We start from the raw sequence: 22493 nt of genomic DNA, 5'->3' as shown, positions 1-22493 counted from the left end.
ACAGAGCCTCCCCTCCTGGACCCCCACCTGCTGTTCCCGGCAGACACTGTAAGAATGCGCTCTCCCTGCATCCTTATATCTGCGTGAGGAGATGGTGACCTCGGAACCAGAGACTAGGGTGCAGGAGAGGGCTGGGCCATAGGGGAAGAGGTCCTAGTTCCCCAGTCCCCAGAGGCCAGGCAGGGGCCAGGGGGAGAGCACCTTGCCCCGCAGCCCTGAAACTTAACAGGGTACAACCTTCAACTCACTTGCCCACCAGTGCCCCAACCCTAGTGACAAACTTGGCCTTGGCCAGGGAGACACTTGGAAGCAGATGCGAGCCTGCGTGGCAGGGAGGCCCAGGCCAGTGGCCCCCACCACCACCAGCACATACCCCTCGGTTGGTCTGAGGCCACATCAGTCAGCCTGGAGGCCATGTGAACAGACCAGCAGGATGGTTCTTGTTGTCTGGCTAAGGGGGCGGTCATGTGGCCCATCTTGTGAGTTTATCTCCCCGGGTTGGGTCACACTCCTGGATATTTCAGCCTTGGGGCCCTAAGGCGCCCTTGGGTGATCCTCTGCAGTTCAGAGCTTGGACTTAAGTGGCCAATCTTAAAGAGCAGGCGTGTTGGAGCCCCCAGTATCCTGGTGACCCTCTGGGCTGCTCTCTGTGGGAGTGGGCCAGGTGTGGCCACTGGGTCCTGTTCCTGCTGGGCCTGTGGAGTGGGGGTTCAAGGGTCACTTCCGAGCTCCGCTCATCTCCTGTCCCTCATCCAGCTCAGCCTCAGCGAGTCACAGGCCTGAGTGCTGGGGAGGGATGGGAAGAAATGGGAGCCAGGAAGTGGCCAGACCCTGGTGGTATGGGTCATTTCTTAGCCCTCAGAGACCCCCAAAGACCCTCCCCTATCGTCAGGGCCCAGAATGAGGACAGAGTGGTGGTCCTGGCTCAGGGACCTCCGGGGAACCAGAGGCCAGAGAGTCACTGGGGAGGGGGCAAGCGTGGGACCCCCCTCACGTCCCCGACCTGCTGTTCTCTCACCTCCGGCTTCCTGGGAGTGGGACAAAGGCGAGAGAGCCCCGCATCACGTCTGCCTTCCCAAGGAGGGAGGGGACGGCCCTGAAAGGCATTTAAAATCAACGCTGCGAGTCCTTGATGAATTGGAATGTAGGGGCTGTGGACATTGCCCCAGGCTGACCTCAAGCCAACTTCAGGCTCCTCACAAAGGGGAAGGGGAGCGCGATTGTTAGGCAGGCATGTCGGGAAGGGATAACAGCTGCTTCTCTGTGCCTGAGTAGAACAAGAGTATCAGCCCAGGAGTTAAACATTTTAAGTGAGGCTTTTAGAGAAAGCAGAGTGGATGACAGGGATGAACACGTGTGTGTGTGTGTGTGTGTGTGTGTGTGTGTGTGTGTGTGTGTGAGAAAGTGCATGGGATCATTCATCTTGGTTATCTCTGCTTGTAGAGTTATTGAGTGAGTTTCTTTCCTTTATTTTCTTTTTCTGTAGTCTCCAAATTTTCTACAAGTGCTAAATGTTTCTCTTTCACCCAGGAAAAAGTAACATTTAACTTTTCTAAAATAGGACATAATCAGAAAGGCTTAAGGGTCAGCTTTTAAGGGGTAAAATAGGAAAGCAGGTCACAAAGTTCATTATGAAACACTCAGCCTCCTGTCTCCTCTAGCCTGTTAGGAAGAGCCTTTTCACGGGACTAACTGGCCAAAATACGGGTGGTGGAAAGCCTGGGAGGCAGAGGGGTCCTTGGAGGAAGCCCCCTCTGGTGGGAGAGGGGAAGGGAGCAGGAGAAGAAACTGCAACACCACCCCTCCACTCCCCGCCACAGCCACCCTCCCAAACCCTGCCTTCTGGGGGAGGGGGAGGCTGCAGCAGGGGGATGGTCACAGCTCGCGGCCACGGTGGGAGATAGATTTGGTCAACACACCAGGTGCACAGAGGGTCGGGAAGAGGACATGATGGCAAAGTCTAGCAGGGGGGATCGAGTCAGACGGCGACTTCAGGGGTGACTTCTGGGCAGAAGCCCAAGGACACCGAGTGAAAAGTACTAGAGTGGGCCCTCGGGGGTGGGGGTCAAGGGACCTGGGGAGGCTGCGAGGCCTGAGCCATGTCCTGGGAGGAGAGGTAGCCTCTCCTCCATCAGGGATGGAGGATCTCCATCAGGGATGCTGAGCATCCCTGAGGCTCTGCAGGAGCGGTAGGGTCCGCGATGAACCTGGTCTCTGGAGTTCTGCATGTGCCTCTGCAGGGGGAGGTCATGGTGGCTTCTGGATGTTGTCAGCCGTGTTGGGGGAGGGGGAGGCTGAGGTCAGGGCTGCTTGTGCTCTCGGTGACCTTGGGCATGTCTCTCAACCTCTCTGAGCCTTGGATGCCCCCAACTCTACAGGGAGGATGCTCACAGGAAGATCTGGGCGTGTAAGTGCAGTTGCTCTGGTCAGGGAACTTACTTTGGGATGTGTATGAACTTCACTCAGTAGGAACCTCTTGCCAGCAAGCGAGCGATCCTGGAGTCTCAGACTGGGTAGGGTGAAGAGAGAGTCCCCCATGTGGCAGTTCAGTCATCCTGGGATGGATAGACTGCGTGAAGGCAGGTGTCCACCATGCCTGCTGGCCTCCGGGGTGACCGAACTGTGGGGAAGGCACCTGTAAGTGGGGGCTGTCGACACTTGGGCCACGGGTGCTCTGGAGTGTAGGGGAGATTCTATAATGCAGATTCTGCCCTGTACTCTCTTTAGCCTCTGGAATCTCCTAGCATCCTCTGGGAGACCCCAGGAAAATGGAATCATGGCAGCAGAGCCCCAGGCCTGCCATTCCCAAGGTAGAGCCTTTGAAAACATTCCTCTCCCTCCTGGAGAAGGTCAGGGGACTCTGGCAGATGCCCTGAGATGGACTGGGGTTCAGGGGTGCCTCTTGGGCCCCAAACTCTGCCATGTGTTGGGAGAGGGAGGCAAGGTTCTGGGGGGTGATCCTGGAGGCGAGGGATCCACTTTAACTGAAGTGCAAGGGTAAAGGTGGTGTTTTCAGGATGACTCTCACCAAGGGCCTCGCTGCCCCACCCCAACCCCACCCCGTCCCCCTGTGGCAGAGGCCCAGTAGCCCCCCCGAGGCTCGTGTCCCTCACCTGCTCACCCCTCAGTCTGGTTTCCCAGGTCCATCCCACTCTGTGCCTCCATCCTGCTGCTCTGCCTTGGGTGGCAGCCCAGCTGGGTGATGGGCCAAGCTTCTGATTTTGGTTCCCCCCGAAGGCACCATCTCTTGCTTTGGTCTCAGCATCAGGAACTGAAGTCTGGTAAATAAGTCTCTACCCAGGAGCTCAGGCTCCTCTGGGAGAGAAGAGTGGGCAGAGTCCCTGGCCTTTTGATTGACCCTGTCCTTGGGCCCTGACAGACAAGGGCTGGGCCCTGCAGCTAGCTGCTGCAGCTTCCCAGGTAGCTGAAAAATCTCTGCCCGTGACCTCTGTGTCCAGCACCTATAGCCCCTCAGGGTCGGGACCTGCAAGGGGGGCAGGCCCCTCCTTCCACCTCGTGTTACTCCTCTCTGTGCATATCTACTGTGCTTTCCGCTGTGTCTGCAGCCCAGATTTCTAGACCTCTCAGCTCACATTGGGGACACCTCTTAGCTCCCAAGTTTACATGTTAGAGCTTCAAGGAGCTGCAGAGCCTGACTGTCAGCCTCTCCTATCTGATTCCTCATTGCCAGAGATAAAACCTGATTGACCTGGCTTGGATCAGGGGTTGTTCTGTCCCCTTACTTAAGCATCCAGTACAAATACAGCTCCTAGGGACCCACTCAGTGGATCAGGGACACTGCCCAGAGAAGAATGTGACTCCCAGGCAGCAAAAGTCCTTTAACAAAAACTGCTGGAAGGGATGTCCCAGGGCCCAGAGGACTCAGCCTGGGCAACAAGTGGGTGACCGTGTGAGCCCCCAACACCAGGGTCGGGGCAGGACTGAGCATGGGGCGGGGCTGAAGAGCTGCTGGGGATGCCAGCCCACCCGGGCCTCCCTTGCCTGTCTGGGAGCTGCTGATGGGTGCTCTTGGTCTCCCAGACTGGTACCCCCTCCTCAGGCTGGCACGGGCTCAGGAAGGGCTGGGGTGGCCGTGGCTGCATCGCCCGTGTACTGCTGACGGGTCTCTGGGGCTCAGCAGCTGATGGAGGAGGCATGCAGGGAAGGGCAGGGAGGCAGTGGTGGGCTTCTAGCTGGTTTGCCCAAGCTTGGTTAGTGCCTCTTCGTGGAAAAAAAACCCCAGGGGCCGGGGGACACTGTGACCATCATCCAGGGAGCATGAGGTATCTCATGGTGCCTGTGTGTCAGGGCTCAGCATCTCTGCTTGGTGAGAGTTGCAAAAAGCCTGTAGAGTAGAGAGCCTACTGCCGGTTCCCTCCAGCGGGCTGACAGCTGGGGGACATGTGTGGTCCTTAGCATGGCTGAGCAGACTCAAGAAGGCAGCTTCCTGCCTGCAGATGAGGATGAGTCATTAGGAAGTGGCTGGGACCAAGCTCTGGTCCAGTGGGCAAGGGTTTACTGGTGCAGGTGGACACTGCTGATGAACAGCATCACCTGGACCCTTCCACAGGAACACTCGACCAGCATCGACCAACACTCGACCACTGTGTACCTGAGATAGAAGAATTGAGGGGGTGGGGTGCATGCTACGTCTGCTAAAACAAGATTACTGAGGCCTCAGTGTAATTGATATCCAAGGCTCCACCCTGCTCCCCTTTCCTGGACCAGCAACAGGGACTCAGAGCTTTATGAAATTTAACCCCTGAGATACCTACTACCTAATGTACATTGAGGGGAAGGTGCCTTTCAGACCTGTCTTGGCCGCTCTGAATTCTCAGGATGCTCTTGGTCCAAGCAGGCCCCTGGCTGCTTCCACTTCATTGGCACTTCCCATCTTTCTCTTCCCAGTATTGTGACCTTGGGCAAGTTACTCCACCTCTCTAAGCCTCAGACTCCATATCTATAAGGTGGGGATAAGAACAGTGCCTGCCCCACAGTGCTGTGATAAAACAGGATAATGACCCAGGACTGCTTAGCAGTTGCCTGGTACCCATCATCCCGGTCATCACCATCATCCCATCATCTGATCATCCTCATCCTCACCATCATCCTATCATCTTTATCTTCCTCCTCTTCATCGTCATCTTCTCGAACACCCTTCGGGACTGAGGTTCTGCTTGGTTGCAAGCCCACATATTTCCCAGACCAAACTTCCCATGAGGAAGGTGGCCTACTGCAGGCCTCCATCCCACCAAGATCTGTCCCCAGGAGGGACCCATAGAATGGCCTTCCTGGGATGCATTCTGTTCAGCCACTTGTTCTCAGCGTGCTGCTGGAAAAGGTGTCTGTGATTCTAGAGATGGGAGCTCCCTGTGTCATTTGGAGATGTCCCATGATTTCTGGAGTTCACCAAATACCACTGCCCACTCGTTTTGCATTTTCTGGTCCTGAACATTCAAATAACATTCTCAGGGCAGGGATGTGATCAGATGGTCTGGTTCTAGTGGCTAAAGATCCTGGCTCTTCTCTACTAGACCCAGCCAGAGCCACCCCACATGTCACAGCCCTCCTCCAGCCTGGTGAGGCTTGCTTTGGGAGGAAAGGCCGGCCACCACCCTGCTTCTAGTCTCCTAAAAGCTGGCCTTGGCAAAAAGTCACCATTCCACTGCCCTTCAAGGCCACGGTCATTCCCCAGGCTCCAGGCGGAGTGGGCTCTGACGCCCCCCCCCCCGACTTGGAGCAACTTAACCAACAGGGGCCCTCGGCTTCCTGTGGGAAAGACATCCTCCCTTTGTGAGCACGTGTGTCCCCATCCCTAATGACAGGCCAGTAGGTGGCTTCACCTCCTGGAGCCCCAGTTGTCTCATCTAAGACAGGGTGAGAACGGTGGCCTCCCCACCCCCCGCCACAGAACTAGGAGGAGCAGGGTCTGAGAGCACTCAGCCATCTCATGGTAAGCAGGCGATCAATGGCAGCCGCTCTTAAGTGCCAGGCAGCCTGAACAACCAGGAGAAGACTCTATTTGGGGGGGGGGGGGGGTGGGGGGGCAATGGACCTGGGAGGTGGCCCCACCCCAGGAGACCCAGGGGCTAAGGATCTGTGGTCATCCCACCTGACAGACACTGACAGAGCCCGTTCACTGTGCGCTATGACAGAAACCTGCAAGAATTGGTGCCTCTGAGAACAGAAGACCAGGGAGCCACCCACAGGCTCCAAACACAGACTCAGTCCTCCTGACAAACTCCTCAACCTGGCTCCCACTCTGAAAAGTGTGGAAGGAGCCTGGAGAGTCAGACAGACCTGGGTTCAAACCCTGGCTTTGAACATGCCTCGGTTCAGTGTCTTCACATAACTGAGCCTCAGGTCCCCGTTCAGTGATGCTTAAACAAAGCTCACATGAGACAATCAATGGCCTGATGCACAGGAGCGGTCACTCACTAGTGACTCTCCCATGAGCCACCCCAGTGACCCCCGGCATCCCTGCACATCCCGCCAGTCCACTGTGCTCCGGGGCACCTCACTCCTTCAGGAAGAACATGAGGAAAGACTGCTTAGAAGGCTAGACTGGTTGGAAGATGCAGGTTTTAAAGTAGAACGAAAAGTAAAGTCACTCAGTCGTGTCCAACTCTTTGTGACCTCATAGACTGTAGCCTTGGGCTCCTCTGTCCATGGGAGGACGGAGGTCTTAAAGCTCTCTATCAATAGTCCTGCCAGCCACGGACTGTCTCACAAAAGGGGAGAGAAGGTGGCAGCGCCCACCAGCACATGACCCTGTCTTGGAACAGTCCACTGTCGTCACACATTTTCCTGGGGTGCCAGGAGCAAAGATTCATGAGAAGAAATGTGGAGAAGAAGGGGCCAGAGGATCTAGCTCTGCAAAGGGAGGCTCCATCCTCAACTCCAGAGAGATTACAGCTCAGAGCAGGAATGCACATCAAACTAAGAGGCATCCTCCAGGCACAGGAGTGTCGCTGCAGAAAGTTCACTGTCAGACCCTGCCCTGCCTCATAAGGGACCCCAGCCATGACTGGGGAGAGAGGCAAGCCCAGGGCAGTCTCTAAGCCTCCACACAACCTGCTCAAGCACGGGGCTGTGTCACACCCAGGTGTGAATAAAGGGAGGAGGCAGTTCTGACCTGTGGACCGGGGCTTGAGGGTGCCAGGGCCTCTGAGCTCATGGTGGGGGCGGGGTGGGCCTGTGACCATCATATCACCAGGGTTGGCTGGGGAAAGGGCAGAGACTCGTTACACTTGAGGACTTGGGGGACCAAGCACGTGCTGCAGCTCTTTGTCACCTACAGAGAAGTGGCTGATGGACGAAGAAGACAGGGTCCCAGGGCAGTTGACCTGGATGACCGTCAGACTCCCACCAACCTTGAACTTGGGCCTCTGGACAACAAACCCAAGAATGTCATTAAGAACTGTTCCTTCTTGAGCGGAGGATGGAGGGGCAGGGAGCAACACAGCTACCCCTCAGAGAAACCTGAGCTCAGTGAGGGTGTGATGCTGTGACAAGTGAGGACATCCCCACACCACCCCCAGGTGTCCAGTGCCACAGGGCAACGTGCAGCAGCCTGGGACTGGCAGTGGACAATAGAGGGAACAGTTAAAAAGGAAGTGTGGGCCTTGTCTGACTTTATAAACTGAGTTGCCAATGGAGGGCTTAGCCCAGGGACAGACTATGCTGTGGGCTTCCCTGGTGGCTCAGTGGTGAAGAACCTACCTGCCAAGCAGGAGATGGGGGTTCGATCCCTGGGTCGAGAAGATCCCCTGGAGAAGGGAATGGCAACCAGTCCAATATTCTTGCCTGGAAAATCCCACAGACAGAGGACCCTGGAGGGCTGCAGTCCGCAGGGTCACAGAGTCAGACACAACTTAGCAACTAAACAGCAGCAGCCACAGACCGTACTGCAGAGATGGGGAGAAGGTTGAGGACCAAGTAGACACAGGAAGTCATTCTACTAAGAAAGAAAAGGATAAAGAGAGAAAGATGGAAACCTTACCCCCAAAAAGGTTAAGCTCCCTACCTGCCCTGGATGCTACACTTTCCCCTGGAAAGGCTCACTGCAGGGGAACTACGGGTGAGAAAGAGGCCAGATGGGAGCCCACGGAGGGTTCTCTAAGAGTTGGAGCACCAACTCTTAGACCGTGAAACAGATCCAGAGCAGGTTTGCAGGGGACCGTCTGGGGCCAGCAAGGAACCTGTCCGATGGAAAAGACGCCGCAAACGGAGGAATTCAGTAGCACCTGGTGGATACTGATGCTACACATGCCCCACCCCCTCCACCCTGGGCCAACATGCAAGACAGCCCACAATTCTGTGTCCATGAGTATACACTTTTAATTGGATTGACCATGGAATATTGGGAATATATGGGCATGACTGAGCGACTTTCACCCTCACTCACAGTGTTTTCTCTCAACCTCACATTGGGATGAGGGGTATACCCAGATTTTAGTCATCCCCTTGTCGCTGGAAGAAAGCTGAATACTTAAGGCTGAGGGAGAACTTACCTGGAGACTTGGGGACCCAACTCCAGGGATGTTGTGCTCCAGGTGTACCCCGGATGTGTTGCAGTGTAAACGAGGAGGCCAGGGGAGGAGTTGGGGCTGAGGCTTCTGGAGCTCATGACTACATGGTCTGAGATGCCCTCACCTCCTCCACGAGGGGCTCGTCTTCCCAGGCTGTTGCTAAAACTCAGCTCTTTTTCTCTGAAGCAGGGGACGTCTCTATGCCACACTGGGACCCAACTGGCGCGTTCCAGTCCGGAATTCTCCCAGAACCCGGAGCTGCGTCTACAGGTACTCATTTACTCATGTGATCATTTACTCGACAAGTAGTTCCAGGGCGCTTGCTGGGTGCCAGGCCCTGTGTTCGAGGCTGCCCATGAGACGGACACAGCCTCTGCCTTGGTCCATGGGGCTGAGACAGAAATGGAATAGAAAATCATGGGTGCTGCTGGTCCATAGAGGGGGCCTCCCTGCAGAAAAGACTGGAAGAGTGATAGGAACTAGCCAGATAAAAGGAAGGGAGGCGTTGGGGTAAAAGAGGACCCGCAGCCCAAGGACAGCCCATGGGGCCGGGAGGCAGGAGGAGCAGGGTGATTCTGGGAGTGAAGGAGGGTCCGAGTTGTATCAAGTGAGAGACGGGAGAGGGCGGCGGGTGAGGCCGGAGAAGGTGGACCAGAGCCAGGTCCAGCAGGCGGTGAGGAGGGTGGTCTCAGAGACTCTGGAGGGGTTGCATGGGGGAGGGATGGAGAGGCAGGGGAGTGGCAGGACCCAGGTCATCCTGGCTGTGGTGTGCAGAGAGCGTGGGAGGAAGGCAAGAGTGGACGCAGGGAGGCCAGAGGAGAGGGTCGGGCAGTTGCTCAGAGGATGACCAAGTTCTGCCATAAGGCGGGGGGTGGGGTGGCTGAGCTGGGCAGTCGGGCATGTTTAGGGCATGGGATCACTGATTCTGGGATGCCAAGGGAAAGTAGCTCAGCTTCAGTGCGGCGTTGAAGGAGGTGCCATCCAGGGAGCCGAAGCCAGGGCTTAGGAGGGAGGCCTGGGCTGGCGCTGCACTGGGGCTCCTCACCTGCAGGTGGCGCCCGAATCCCCGTGGCAGAGGGGGAGGGAGGCGCCCTGAGGCAAAGGTGCAGGGCATGAGGATTTGGGGTCCCCCCACCCACCCCGCCCTCTTACTCCACCCCTTCCCTCCTACTTCGTCACTGAGAGGAGAGGGTGCTGCAGGGTCCCAAGAGCCGCAGGGGGAGAGGAAGCAGGATACAGTGTGGGTGATGCTGGGAGCTGGGTTACAGGGAGCAAGCGTGGTCCCCAAGCCTAAAGCTGCTCAGCGCTCAGAAAGACAAGGGAAAGGCATGTTCCAAGCTGTGGGCGAGCCCAGAGCCATCTTCCTTGAGGCTTTCTGTGGCCTCAGAGCCCTCCCTCCCAGGCCCGGCTCAGCCCTGTTGAGTTCTCCGTCTGTGGACCTGGACCTGGACCTGGCAGTCGGGGGCCCATGGGCCCCATGGGTGAGAGGGTGCCTGTCCCCAGCTCCTCTGGGTGATGTCTGACCCGTGTTCTCCCCCTGCCCAGCCCCACAGGCCCGTGCATCTGTACGCTGGGGAGCTCTGCAGCGGCCCCCACCATGGAGGGGCCTCTGAGAAGGAAAACTCTGCTCAAGGAGGGACGGAAGCCTGCGGTGAGTGCAGAGGCAGCAGGGAGGGCGTGGGTTCCAGAGACCGGCCAACCAGGGTCCCAGCCCTGGCCACGCCACCGAGTGGGCAGGGCCTCAGTTTCCACATCTGTAAATTGAGATAAAATAGTCCCTACTTCCTGGAGGAATGGGCGGGAAGGTCATGTGTGTGGCCCTGCACAGAGTGAGTAGGTGGTGGACGTCGCTGTGTGATTATCTTGAGGGCAGGTGGAAGCCTGGAGGCCCCGGGAGTCAGGGTGGATGCTGTGCCTGAGACCGTCAGCACGGCCTGGGAAGTATTGCCAATGCAGATCCCCTCCCCGCTCAGGAGCATCATGAAACGTGTGGTGGAAAGGACAGGGACCAGGAATCAAGAGACCTCTCAGGCTCCAGCACTAGCCACCAGGTCACCCCGTGCCGAACCCAGAGGTCCCTGGCTCCATGACCCCTCAGCCCCTTGCAAAGGCCTCTTTGTTCGTTCTCTGGGACAGCCATGACTAGCTGCCCGCAAACCCGCCTGTGAGCTGCGTCTCCAGGCAGCATCTGCCGGTGTCCGTTCTGGCCTCCCTCTCCTGCTCCGGCTGCTGCTTGCCCCCATCCACTGCCCATGAGGCCACTTGGAGACGCTCCCTCCCACCGATGCCCAGCATGAAGATGCCAGGCCCCTAGTCCGGGGGCCGGTCTAAAAGCTCCCCATCTCCGGGTGCCAGGAGGTTCTTGGGTGAGGAGAAGCATCTTCACCCCAGCCCTGGGCCACACTCTGTCCCTTGGACTCAGTGTCACGCAGCATCCTGTGACATGAGGCCCTGTATCTGGTCTGCTCTACAGACCTGCTTGCCACCCTTCTGTACCTACAGCCAGGCCCCAGTCTTCCAGAAACCAGAGTGAGACAGTATCCTAAAAGCACTGTTGTCCCAAACGCTGGTTGGCCCACTGGTAAAGCGATGAAGTCAGTCCAGGGGGTCATGACCCATAGTTTTGAATAGAATAGACTGGAAGATGTTGGAGTTTCTTACACATGATACAGATGAGTATGGTTTCATGAAGCTTCTGTTGGTTCAACACACAGTACCATGACCACCTGGTGGGGGTGTCATCAAAAAGGTCTGAAAGCCACTGCTTTCATCATCTGAGACGACGCAGCACCCCCGCCCCTACCAGCGTGAAGAGGAGCCCCCCAGGCTGTGATGCTGGGCAGTCTGCTGAACCCCTGTCCTTCCGTGATGGGATATTTGCTTCGCTTTTGCAGAACTGGCTTTTCCAAACCAATGAGTGGAGCCCCAAACCAGGGATTCCAGGCCTTATGCCTAGAGAAACAAAAGCTACACCACCAGTTTGGCCCTGCCGGGCATCACCCCTTCTAGCCATAAATGCTTTCGAGGTGCTGCCATTCGCTCTCAGCCAAGAGTGCCCATCACAGACGTTCCAGTTCTTCCAAGCTGTGGTTTCCATTTGTCCATTTTTCCCCAGGACGTTCTTGGATTCGGGTCACCTGAACTCATAGAAGTTGTGCCTTGGCACTAAACATGGTGGGAAAAGGAAAGGCTCTGGGAGGAAAGGAGCCAGGAAGGGGAGGGAGGTCTGGGGCTGATGATCTGCTGAGGAGTCCCGCTGGCTGCCTGGGGCCCCGGAGGAGTGGCACCGAGGGGTGGAGGGCGGGCAGAGAGGAGACCTACGCTGGCCCCGCTCAAGGAGGGGCCGCCCTTCCATCCCTGTGCCGGGGTCTCTAATCAGGGAGCCCGGGGACACCGCCCCTGCCACTTGCGACACTGTCACTCTGCCTCCCCTTCCTCCCTAGCTGTCTTCATGGACCAGGTACTGGGTCATACTCTCAGGATCCACCCTCCTGTACTACGGAGCCAAGTCGTTGCGGGGCACAGACAGAAAGCACGTATGTTCCGTGAAAGAACTCTCTGCGCTGGGCCTTCCTGTCGAGTGAACTGCTGGGGGTGTGGGGGGAAGGTGGGGAAAGGTGCTGGGGATGGGAGGGAAGCTTGCCTGGCCCAGGTGGGCCTTCCTAGGCGAGCAGAGGGCCTCCTGACTATGCTGTTGTTCCCCTGCAGTATAAATCGACACCTGGCAAGAAGGTCTCCGTCGTGGGCTGGATGGTGCAGCTGCCTGACGATCCTGAGCACCCGGACATCTTCCAGCTGAATAACCCCGACAAAGGTAGGCGGCAGGCCAGAGCTGGTGCCTGTAGCCTCTCTCTGCCCTGTTACTTCTGCGGCTAAATGCGCGTTTTGAAACAGTAGGGACTTTTGAGGCTGCTGCTTTCCCTTCACATTAGGTTCTGATGTTCACAGGGTCCCCTCATTCGCCTCTAAAAGCTGCTTAGACCGTGGTGGATGTGTCCACTGAGCAGTGCGCATGGCACGTGGCTGTCGGAATCCTTTTCACCTGTGACTGCTGGGGCCCGTCTACCTGGAACTGTGGCCTTGGGGTCACTGCTGGATGAGGCAGTGACTTTGAAGCTGGAGTAGACTGTTTTATTTTATGCATTTGAAACCTTATTCTGAGAAGGATCCACAGGCTTCCCCAAAGCCCAAGACCCCATGGCGGGAAAGATGGTCGAGAGCCCTGGTCCAGAGAGATGGGGGCAGCAGGGGCACAGGAGCCTCCTACTCCACATGCCCTGAGCTCATCTTGGGCTGCTCCTGACCTTCCCCAGGGTAGTCACCCAGGTTCATGCTTATCTTCACACCACAGGCAGACCCTCCCATGTGACCTTCCTCTTAACCAGTGGCCTTTCTACCACCAGGCAATGTTTACAAGTTCCAGACTGGCTCCCGGTTCCATGCAATCCTGTGGCACAAGCATTTGGATGATGCATGTAAAAGCAACAGGCCTCAGGTAAAGTCACCAAAGTCCTGATTGTCACCTGAAATACCCTCTTTCACCCTCGGGCCAAGAGTCCACAGAAAACACACCTTACTCCTTCCCCCAGAGACTATCAGCTAGGCTCCCAGGGATTCTCTTTTGATCAGCTTTTCCCCACGAGACAGGGCACCCCCCACCTGGCTTAGAACTAAGCCCAGCTTCAGACTAGAACTTTGAACCTGTCTCCTGTGTCTTTCCTACTAAAGGAAAAACCACAAAAACATCCCATGAGAGACAGGTGGCAGGTGAGGTACTGCCCCATGGGTCAGGCTACAGCATCTATTGAGATCATCCCCCTGAAAGTTGATTTTTGGGCATCCTCTAACCTGACCAAAGTACCTCCCTGCTGCCCCACAACCCTTAGGAATAAGGATAATAGCTAACTTGTTGAGAGCCATCCATGGCTGTTGGTGAGTGGGGCTCCCCACTCCTTGTCATGTTTGAACCAATAGGACCACTGGTTTGCCAGGTCCTGGCTTGAGGCTCACTCCCACCCCCATGCCACCCGTCCCAGGACCAGGCTTGAGGCGAGATGCTTTACATGCAGGAATTGGCCGAATCCTCCCAGCATCCCTGTGGGGTAGGTTCCCGAATTGTCCCCATTTTATGCTGAGGTCACTGAGGCTCGCAAAGTGGTGGACCCTGGTTTAAGGCCTCCTGGTGAGTGAGGTCTCACCCCCTCCTGCCTGACACCAGAGTCTAGACCTGCCACCCCTGAGCTGTCCCACCGCAGGCATCCCCAGGGCCCCTGACTTGTTCAGCCTCCTGCCATTGAGCCAGAGGCCTGGAAGCAGAGACTCCACTGTCCAGGCTTGTGAGAGAGGTGGCCGCCCAGCACTCACACCAGCCCAGGCAGCATGTGGGCTGCTGGGACCAGAACCAATGCTCCCGGCCGGCCATGAACTTCCCTGACCTGTTCCCTAGGATGAGCTGGAAGAGGGTGGGGGTGGGGGAGCCGGGTCCCTCTCCTCTGTCTAGAGAGCGAACATCAGGGCTGGACTAGATGGAGGCAGCTTTGAGGAGGAGGAAGCTGGTGCGGAGGCCAGGCCAGACGCGTGGGGCTGGGAGGGCTGGGGCTGCCGTGGTGCTGGTCGCAGTCCAGTCACAGGCTTCTCGGCCCCCAGGGTGATTCTCACGAAGCAGAGGGAGGTCTCTAGTGGCATGTCCTGTGATTCTGTGCTCAGTGTGCGCCCATTCAGGGTTTTCATCTGTAACATAGATGAGGATATGTATGACAAGCTGATCAAATTAGACATGACAAGAAGCTCGACGGCAGAATTAGCAGAAAGTCCTTGACAAACTAGAACAGGAGGGCAAGACCGATACAGGGATTGCCTTGAGGCCCCACAGGGAAACTCGAGATAAATTGCACTTGAGTCCCTCCACTCACTTGCTAGGAATTTGTCCCCGGGCACATGCTCACACATACACACACAGGCTCGTGGTGAGAGTGTTCACTGCAGCATTGTCCTTAATAGAAAGAAAGAAAAGCCACTGGAAACCTTGCTGACCCTCAGTATGTCCCTATTGTGCAGCCCCTGATGTGTGTGTGATCACCTAAAAGGTGCTGCAAGTCACAAGTGAGAAAGCTTAAGTGTAAAAACACATGTCAGGACGATCTCATTTGTATTAAAACACTGCATATTTATCATATGCATGGTGGTGCACATAACATTTCTGAAATAGTATACAGGAGACTACAGTTCTGAGGTTTCTAGAGCATGTTTTTCATGTTAAGCAAATATAACTGCCCATCCCCGTGATGAGACCAGGGTCCTGGGTTGACACTCACCTCAAGGTGATGAACAAGGTGCCGCCTCAGGTCACCTTAGGAGAGCAAGAGCCTCCTGCCCTCCTCTGCTCTGGTCACGCGGTGCTTGCCTGGGGCCCCTCCTTGGCTCTGAGGGCACAGCGCCTGGAGCTCACCTGTACTCAGGTGGCCCTGAGGAGTGACAAGAACTGAAGCCCTGAAGTGGGCCACACAGACGGTGGGGCAGAGAGAGAGACGGGCGCTTCCTCGGTGCCTGCCCCACAAAGACAGTCATGGCTCTGGGGGGTTGGGCAGTCAGGAGAGGGAGAGTTGCCCTGAACAAGAGCCTGTGTCCTGATCTGGGGGGCTGGGGGCGTGGTCTGAGGGAGGCAGCAGCCCTGCAGCGGGTAGCAGGGACCTGGGTCAAACCCCCTTAGCAGGGGAGGTGTTTGGTGTGAAGGACAAATGGATTGCATACCATGTCTGGCAAATGTGGTCTTCCCGCAGCAAGGTTTTGCAACACTGAAGTATTTTTGTCCAGCTTTTAGACCTAAGGGAGAAGATCTTCTATTTTCTAATACTTTTTACCTCTAATTTACTTTCAACCAAATATTCCTGCTGTCTGCTGTATATAATAATAAAAAATGGTAACAACTAAATATTCCACAGCAGGGGATTACTGAAACAAGCCACAATGCCTGCCTGCGATGGCATATAAAGGGGCTGCAGAGAAGGGTGTTACAGAAATGCCTCTCCTCCCATAGAAACTCTCTCTGCCTGAGATGATTTTTTTGTGGAATTTCATTTCTTAAAATCGTCTGTGCTAATAGGGAATACATGCGTGCATGTGTGTGCTAAGTCGCTTCAGTCGTGTCCAACTCTTTGTGACCCTATAGACTGCCCGCCAGGCTCCTCTGTTCATGGGATTCTCTAGGCAAGAATATTGGAATGGGTTGCCATGCCCTCCTCCAAGGGATCTTCCCAACCCAGGGATAGAACCCTCATCCGCATCTCCTGCATTGCAGGTGGATTCTTGATCGCTGAGCTGCTGGGGAAGCCCAATAGCGAGTATGCTTAAACTTACTGATAGATGTACATAAGAGGTAAACCACAGCAATAAAGCAAATAACCATGTGCCCCCGACCCAGCCTAATGGCAAGACTTCCCCAGGCCTCAGAACACCTCCCTCCCAGGGTTGTCTTCCTAAGTCTGTCTCTCTCCCACCCACTTGCACCCCATAACCACATTCCTGATTTGTTTACTGTTCCTTTAAAGCATTACCACACATATTTGATTTCTTAATGTGTTATCTGGGGTACACTTTTAGTTTTTGTTCATGTTCACTGTTTATTTCGTTATGCGTTCATTCATTCATTCATTCATCTGGTTGTGTCAGATCTCGGACGCGGCGCGGGCTCTTCCGTTGCCGCACACACACTCTAGTTGTGGTGTGTGGGCTCAGCAGTGCGGCGCACAGGCTTCGCTGCCCTGCAGCCTGTGAGATCTTAGTTCCCTGCCTAGGGATGGAGCCCATGTCCCCTGCATTGCAAGGCGGATTCTTAACCACTGGACCACCAGGGAAGTCCCTGGGGTACATTTTTTTAAAAAAACTTCTTTTAAAAACACAGAACCATTACTGCACAGCTCCTTCTGTGACCTGCTTTTTCTCCTACAGTATGTTCCTAGGATACCTCTGTGTCCGTGTGTGTAGCTGTGATTCATTTGTTTGTAATTTTTTATCACTTCTCCTGTCTGTGATCCCAAGAATGATTTCCTGCTTCTTGCTATTTTGAACAGTGCTGCCATGACCATTCTTAGATAACTGTCTCCTGGTGCAAGGAGATGCATTTTTTTCCAGTTCATCATTTTGACCAAATTGACACCAAGATGGATTTGTTTTTGATGAAACTGCTTCTCATCAAATTTCCTGGAACCCCACGGCCATGCTGGGGAGGAGGCCTGGGGCTGGGGGCAGGTCAGCAGCTTTGAAGGGAAGGAGAAGCATCCTGATCTTGGGGCTGGGGGTCCCACAGTAAAGGGAGCTGGGATCTGGTCCTGGGGACACAGCATAGGAAGGTCTCGGGGTTCCTGACATCCCCAAACTTCCTCCTTCTTGTTGTACTTCTACTTGCCAACTCCTGCCATCCACTAACCACCCCTCTCCTCTCCAGAGGCATGGGCTTACCTTACAGGCTTGGTCATCTCTTCCTGCAAATGCACTTGTGCTTTGACCCAAGGATAGTGGTTGAGAGCGTGGGTGCCCTGTCACTCACCCGCTGTGTCCTTTACCTCCCTAAGCCTCAGTTTCGTCATCTTTATAATGGGAACAATTCCATTACCTGCCTCCTAGGGTTGTTGTGAAGGCTCAGGACACAATACCAATGGGGTCCTAAGAGCCCTGCCTGGCACATGGTGGCCCCTTAACACATGGCGGCTGTTACTATTGCCATGTCCTCGCCCCAGCCCCGCCCACTCATTCACAGACTGACTGGGAGAGGCCTGAACCCTTCCCTTAGAGACCACCCCTCCACACCCCCAGCCCCAGCCCCTTCTAAAAGGTCGGAACTTTGACAAGAGACTGAGCTTTCTCTTCTAGGTACCTGCAAACCTTATGTCATTTGAATAAGTCTCTGCAAGACTTGGCATGACTTCGGAGGCCTCTGGGAGCCCAGCCTGGGACTGGTGGCCAAGCGCACATCGGGGGCACAGGCCGCTGGCGGGGTGCTGGGAGACTCAGACCTGGACTTGAGGGGACATGGCCTCACAGTCCGGAGGGCTCCGCCGATGTGGGGTCCACCCACTGATCCCCAGCCATCCTCATGCCCCCCATTCTGCAGCACCACCTCGGGAGGCCTCGGTTGGTCCCCAGACTGTACACCCTGCCTGCCTGCCCGCCCAGCCTGGGCCCGCGTCTGTCCACCAGCTGCTGCTGCGACCAGAGAGCACCCGGCCCACGTTGGGTCCCCAGGGCTTTCTCCTGCACAAAGAGTGGATGGCGACCCCCGTGTGAGGGCCAGAGGGACGAGACGGGCTGGGGACTGGCTCTTTTCACCCCAGCGCGTGGGGTCGCTCGCCCACAGGGCTGCCTCAGATTTTGTACACCCGAAGCGTCCTCTGCGTGTGTGTGCTGTGTCTGTGTGCGTGCAAGCGAGCGAGCGTGGACTCTCCGAGAAACATGCATTTTGGCACAAGACTCGTGACATCACACACTTCATTCTCTTTGAGGCCCTGCTTTCACCTTAAGCGATAGACTCATCCACCGAGGAAGGTCAGAGTGAGAGCCCAGATTCCTCCTGTGTTAAGGGTCCCTCGCATTCTTTTACTGTAAACAAACAATGCCTTAAATTGTGTCTTGTTTTCTGTTCCTATGGGTGCTATTCATCCGGACGGCCTGCTCCCTGGGCCCCCGGGCCCTCCCACGTCTTGTTGCAGTCGGCTCTTCTGAGATAGGACCCGGCTTCGGAACCATGGGCTGGGCTGGCTGCCGGCCTGCTTGCTTCCTCCCAGCCCCCTCCCGCAGGGTCTGAAGGCGCCCCCCCCCCAACTTTCTCCTCCCCCTCCCCCCACCCTGTCCTGTGCCAGCATGGGGGCCACTTTCTGCCAGCTTCTCGAGGCCAACTGTGCGCGGTGACCTGACCCGCTGCATGGAAGCTACTCTGCACCAACCTCTCCCCAAAGGGCCAGGCTTTCGCTCCCCCCACCTCATCTCTTTGCCTCCACTGCCAGGGCGGGGCCTCTGGGATTCCTGATTACACTGGGGAGCCTGAGTGACACTGAGGCCTTAAGCTCCCCCATTCTTGCCCCCAAACACAGTCACCAGCAAATTCTCCATCATCCAAGTCCAAGGGCACAATAGTTGATGACCATGGTGACGAGAGAGCAAAGCCCCGGGGAGCGGACAGTCAGAGCTCTGGTTTTAGCTGAGAGCTCTTCAGGTGAACAATGTCCTTCACCTGTCACTCCTTGTCATGTTTTTAAGTGACTTACTTTGCACAAATACATTTTTATTTAAAGTCGTGAATAAAAATTAGCTTTATTTATGGTAGCTTTATCACTGTAGCTTCTCCCCCGAGCCCCTTCCTGCCTTCTCCCCTCCCCTCTTCCTCCCTCTTTTTTTTAATCTGGGTATCCTGATTCTGAGAAGGAAACCTGAATGATTTTTTGAAAGAGACTGGATTTTTGGGTCCTTGTCACTCTCATGGTTTCAGAGCTCACACTGATCAGACAGCAAACTACTCTTAAAAGAGTTTCTGTGCAAGATGCTTCAAAACAACACCTTAACCACTAAATGGTAATAGGTCGATTTAAGAACTGCCAAAGAACCCACCCCTGTATTTTGATCAAAAGGTACCACTTTTCCTAAAATTCAGATGAATTAGTGAGGAAAGTGATTGTCATTGGGGTCTTATTTTGTGATGGCACCTTACTGTGCTCAGTAACTAACTTCCTTTGGAACAAGTCTAGAATACTTTGGTGGTGGGAGAAATGCCCAATGGGGAAGTTGAGGCCATCAAACTTTGTCCATCACTGGTGCTTCACATACCCTCTTGCAGCTGGGGTCAGATGCATGCACCTAATTCATACCAACAACTGCTCAAACTAGCATCTGGAGTCTGAATGAACATACCAGACACCCCAACACCTCTCACCAGAACTATGCAGTGTCAATGCTTTAACCGATATTATCTCTGATTCTACCTGCTAATTTTTTTTTAAGACTAAAGTTTGAATGCAATTGCAAAACTACTTTCCTTGAGTTTCTCTACTCTTCAAACTGTCCTGGTTTTTCCACCATGAGATATTATAGAAGCCAATCCAAAAACCTCAAAATTTCAGGCTCCACTAAATAAGATCACTCGCAGCCCTTTACAGATTTTCTTTATCTTTCACAAACGTTTTCTTCTGAGCCCAATTTTGAAATAGCACAATCTCAGTTCTTGTCAAAGTGTTTAGTCTTCTCACTAGTTGAAATTGACCCCATGTACCCTCCTGGAAACATTCTTAGCTTTGACTCTCCATAGAACTGGTGAGAACCTTGAACTTACCAGAAGGGTCCTGAGGATAAAGCTATAAGGCTCCTGGCTCTCCCAGCAGGGGCTCAGGGCCACGCTTGCTGTCTTCCTAACACTGGTTTGTCCTTCATGCTGCCAGTCATGGCAAGCCAGGGGCAGAGGGAGGGCTAGGCACAAACCCCAAAAGGGAAAGTCCCCAGGTGGATTCTTACCCTGGAAGAAAGCATTCCTGGGTCTTGCTCTGTGACTCACCATTGTACACAAATGTCTGTGAAAACACTGAAAGTGATGTCTCTGGTATGTGTATGCTGTATCTTTTTTTTTTTTTTTTTTAAGCAAACAAATCCCTGAATGAAAGTTCTAGAGTGCTGTCTACGACCTGTGGAGTAGATAGCTAGTATCCTCATGATGCCATGCCAACAGCTCACTCACCTATCCCCAAGAGGAATTTTCACTTCTCTCTGTCAAACGCGTTCTGTAACTCAAGGTCAACCAAGTGCACTCTGACAACTGAAAGTTTCTGGAGGACGGATTTGGTGGAAAGCTGTAGAAATATTGATCTGAGTGTGCCCATTGGGACAGTGTGGCCTGCCTCCCCTCCCTGGAGAAGCCAGTTCATCACCCTGTCCCCTGTGGACCCTGAAGAGAAGACAGTGAAGGGGTTCTGCTTATGAAAGAACCCACTCTCTCTTGCCAACTGAATTTACAAAGTGTTTTTTTTTTTTTTTTCTTACCAATGTGGCCAGTATTTCTTTCATCGTCTTCCTCCCACCTTCCAAGCCCAAGAAGTGTGTCTTTTAGGATGCCATTTGACAGATGGAAGAATGGTCCACAAAACAGGAAGCCCTTACAAGCAAGGTCTGCTTTCAATCCACAGGTAGAGAGTCTAGAGTTCTGGACCCACATTACTGATGCTGAGAACCAGGTGAACAGTGCTGAAAACACAACCTGACTTACCTATTGTGACTTGGTAAATCATTTTAATCACACATCATTCTGAAATGTTGGGTGATTTCATGTTTTAAAAAGAAAAGAAAAACAAAAAAACTACAAGAGTCCTTTTGAAATAACAGACCCTCTGTGTAAAGCCACCCATTCGTCCATCGATTATCATCTCTAGTGAGTGCTTCCTGTGTGTCAGACTCTTCCTCGGGATTGAAGTGGCCGAGAACAAGATAAACCTAAGCCCTGCCCTCATGGAGCTGACCTCTCAACGAACAAATCGTCCTCACCACGCCATTTCCTCTCTCCCAGCAAGACCCTGGCTCCCCACCCCCCACAACCCCCACCCAGCACTGGGTAGAAACCCTGTGTGGATTCCTCCAGAAAGGCTTCGAAAGGCTCAACAGACTGAATAGTCTTCAATTTGTGAGTCCAGTTACTGTCCGAGTGGCCGGTTGGCACAGGACAGCCAGACACAGAGCTATGGCTGGACACAGGATTCCGAGGTGGAACGAGAGAGTCACATCAGAACGCTTAGAGTATTTACTTCAGAAGTTCTTTGTTTTTAATTTCAGTGTTAAATACAAGTACAACTTGAGCGAGAGCTGCTTTCCCTTGGGTGTCAAGAACTTGTCCCACGGACCACCTCACCACTGGTGCACAAATGTGTGTGCGCCACAGGCAGCCCCCAACCCCCTGCTCGCAGCAGCAACGATGGAGCATCTGTGAGTTCTGTAATCACTCATCTCTTTATCCGTTTCTGAACGACTGTGACCATTCAGTAACAATAGTGATTAATTTAGTGTGGTAAAATCTTCAATAAATTTTGTGCCAAAATGCATGGTTTTTCACTTAGCATTCAAAATGTTGCATAGAGAGTAGTTTTCAATTTCTTATGTATTCCTCCAAGTAAGTTGAAAATCACTTTTTACATTTCAGTTTGTTTCTTGTTCGATCTGTTGCACTCTCCTGGGCTGTCTTTTTTTTCCAGCAGACCCCCCTGCATGCAGTTGTGTAAGGACTTTCCCTAATTCTTGTGAATTGTCTCATCCGCAGTAACCACTGAACATCAGCCCTCTATGGGATTCTTTAGATTTTTGGTGAAGTATTTTGTTACCTCAGTCTTGTTGCTGTATTTTTCAGCTTGTTACGCGGATAATAATTGTTTCACTAATTAAATACTTTAGTGTATAAACATTTTTGTTTACTTTGAAATTAAATGTTTTTTCCAATGAATATTGCTCAGTTTTTTAAAGTCACGTGCATTCCTTTAGCCAACAGTTGCTGTGCCAGACACAGACATGAAGGAGGTGTGTGGACTCAACTAAGAGGTTACTAGAACATGAATGACATACAGGAGCAGTGCCCTTGGGGAGGGGCAGAATCAGTGCTGTGGGCACTCGGGGGCGGGACACAGAGAATTGGGGGAAGCCTTAGAGAGAGGGCAGCGCCATTTGCAGATTCATTTCAGAGATGGCTGAAGACATGGTGGGCAGAAGAGGTGGAAAGATGTAAGAGGAGAAGGAGCAGGATGATGTTGGGGAGGCAGGCAACCTCGTCTCACTGAGGCAAGGATTTGGGGGTGTAATGGGATCCAAGTCTGAAAAGTTATGTTGGGGGAAGTTCATGATGCCTCACAAAACCCAGAAACTCACTCTCACTTGTTTAAAAGGAAAGTGGTGGGGGGGGGGGGGGGGGACTGTCTTACAAGGATTGTCTCATGGAAATTGAGGGGA

The 22493-nt window shown here is 54.0% G+C and overlaps 1 protein-coding gene across 15 annotated transcripts in view; it reads left to right on the top strand.

Moving 5' to 3' along the window:
* The window catches only part of RALGPS1 (Ral GEF with PH domain and SH3 binding motif 1), a 297855-nt gene extending 275868 nt beyond the window's left edge, over nt 1-21987 (top strand). For 11 of the 15 annotated variants that reach the window (XM_061154620.1, XM_061154631.1, XM_061154619.1 and 8 more), the window contains 6 exons: nt 8718-8801; nt 10077-10182; nt 11975-12067; nt 12240-12345; nt 12935-13026; nt 17400-18839. In XM_061154620.1, the coding sequence (XP_061010603.1) occupies nt 8718-8801; nt 10077-10182; nt 11975-12067; nt 12240-12345; nt 12935-13026; nt 17400-17429 (511 nt within the window). In that variant the 3' untranslated portion in view covers nt 17430-18839. Of the gene's footprint in view, nt 1-8717; nt 8802-10076; nt 10183-11974; nt 12068-12239; nt 12346-12934; nt 13027-17399; nt 18840-20151 lie in introns of those variants that run through there. The other 4 variants (XM_061154629.1, XM_061154633.1, XM_061154630.1 and 1 more) reach the window with 3 other exon arrangements.
* Nucleotides 21988-22493: the final 506 nt, after the last annotated feature.

The sequence above is a fragment of the Dama dama genome, chromosome 11, assembly GCF_033118175.1.
Source record: "Dama dama isolate Ldn47 chromosome 11, ASM3311817v1, whole genome shotgun sequence".
NCBI classification, from domain to species: Eukaryota; Metazoa; Chordata; class Mammalia; order Artiodactyla; family Cervidae; genus Dama; species Dama dama.
This window is presented reverse-complemented; position numbering and strand designations above follow the sequence as displayed.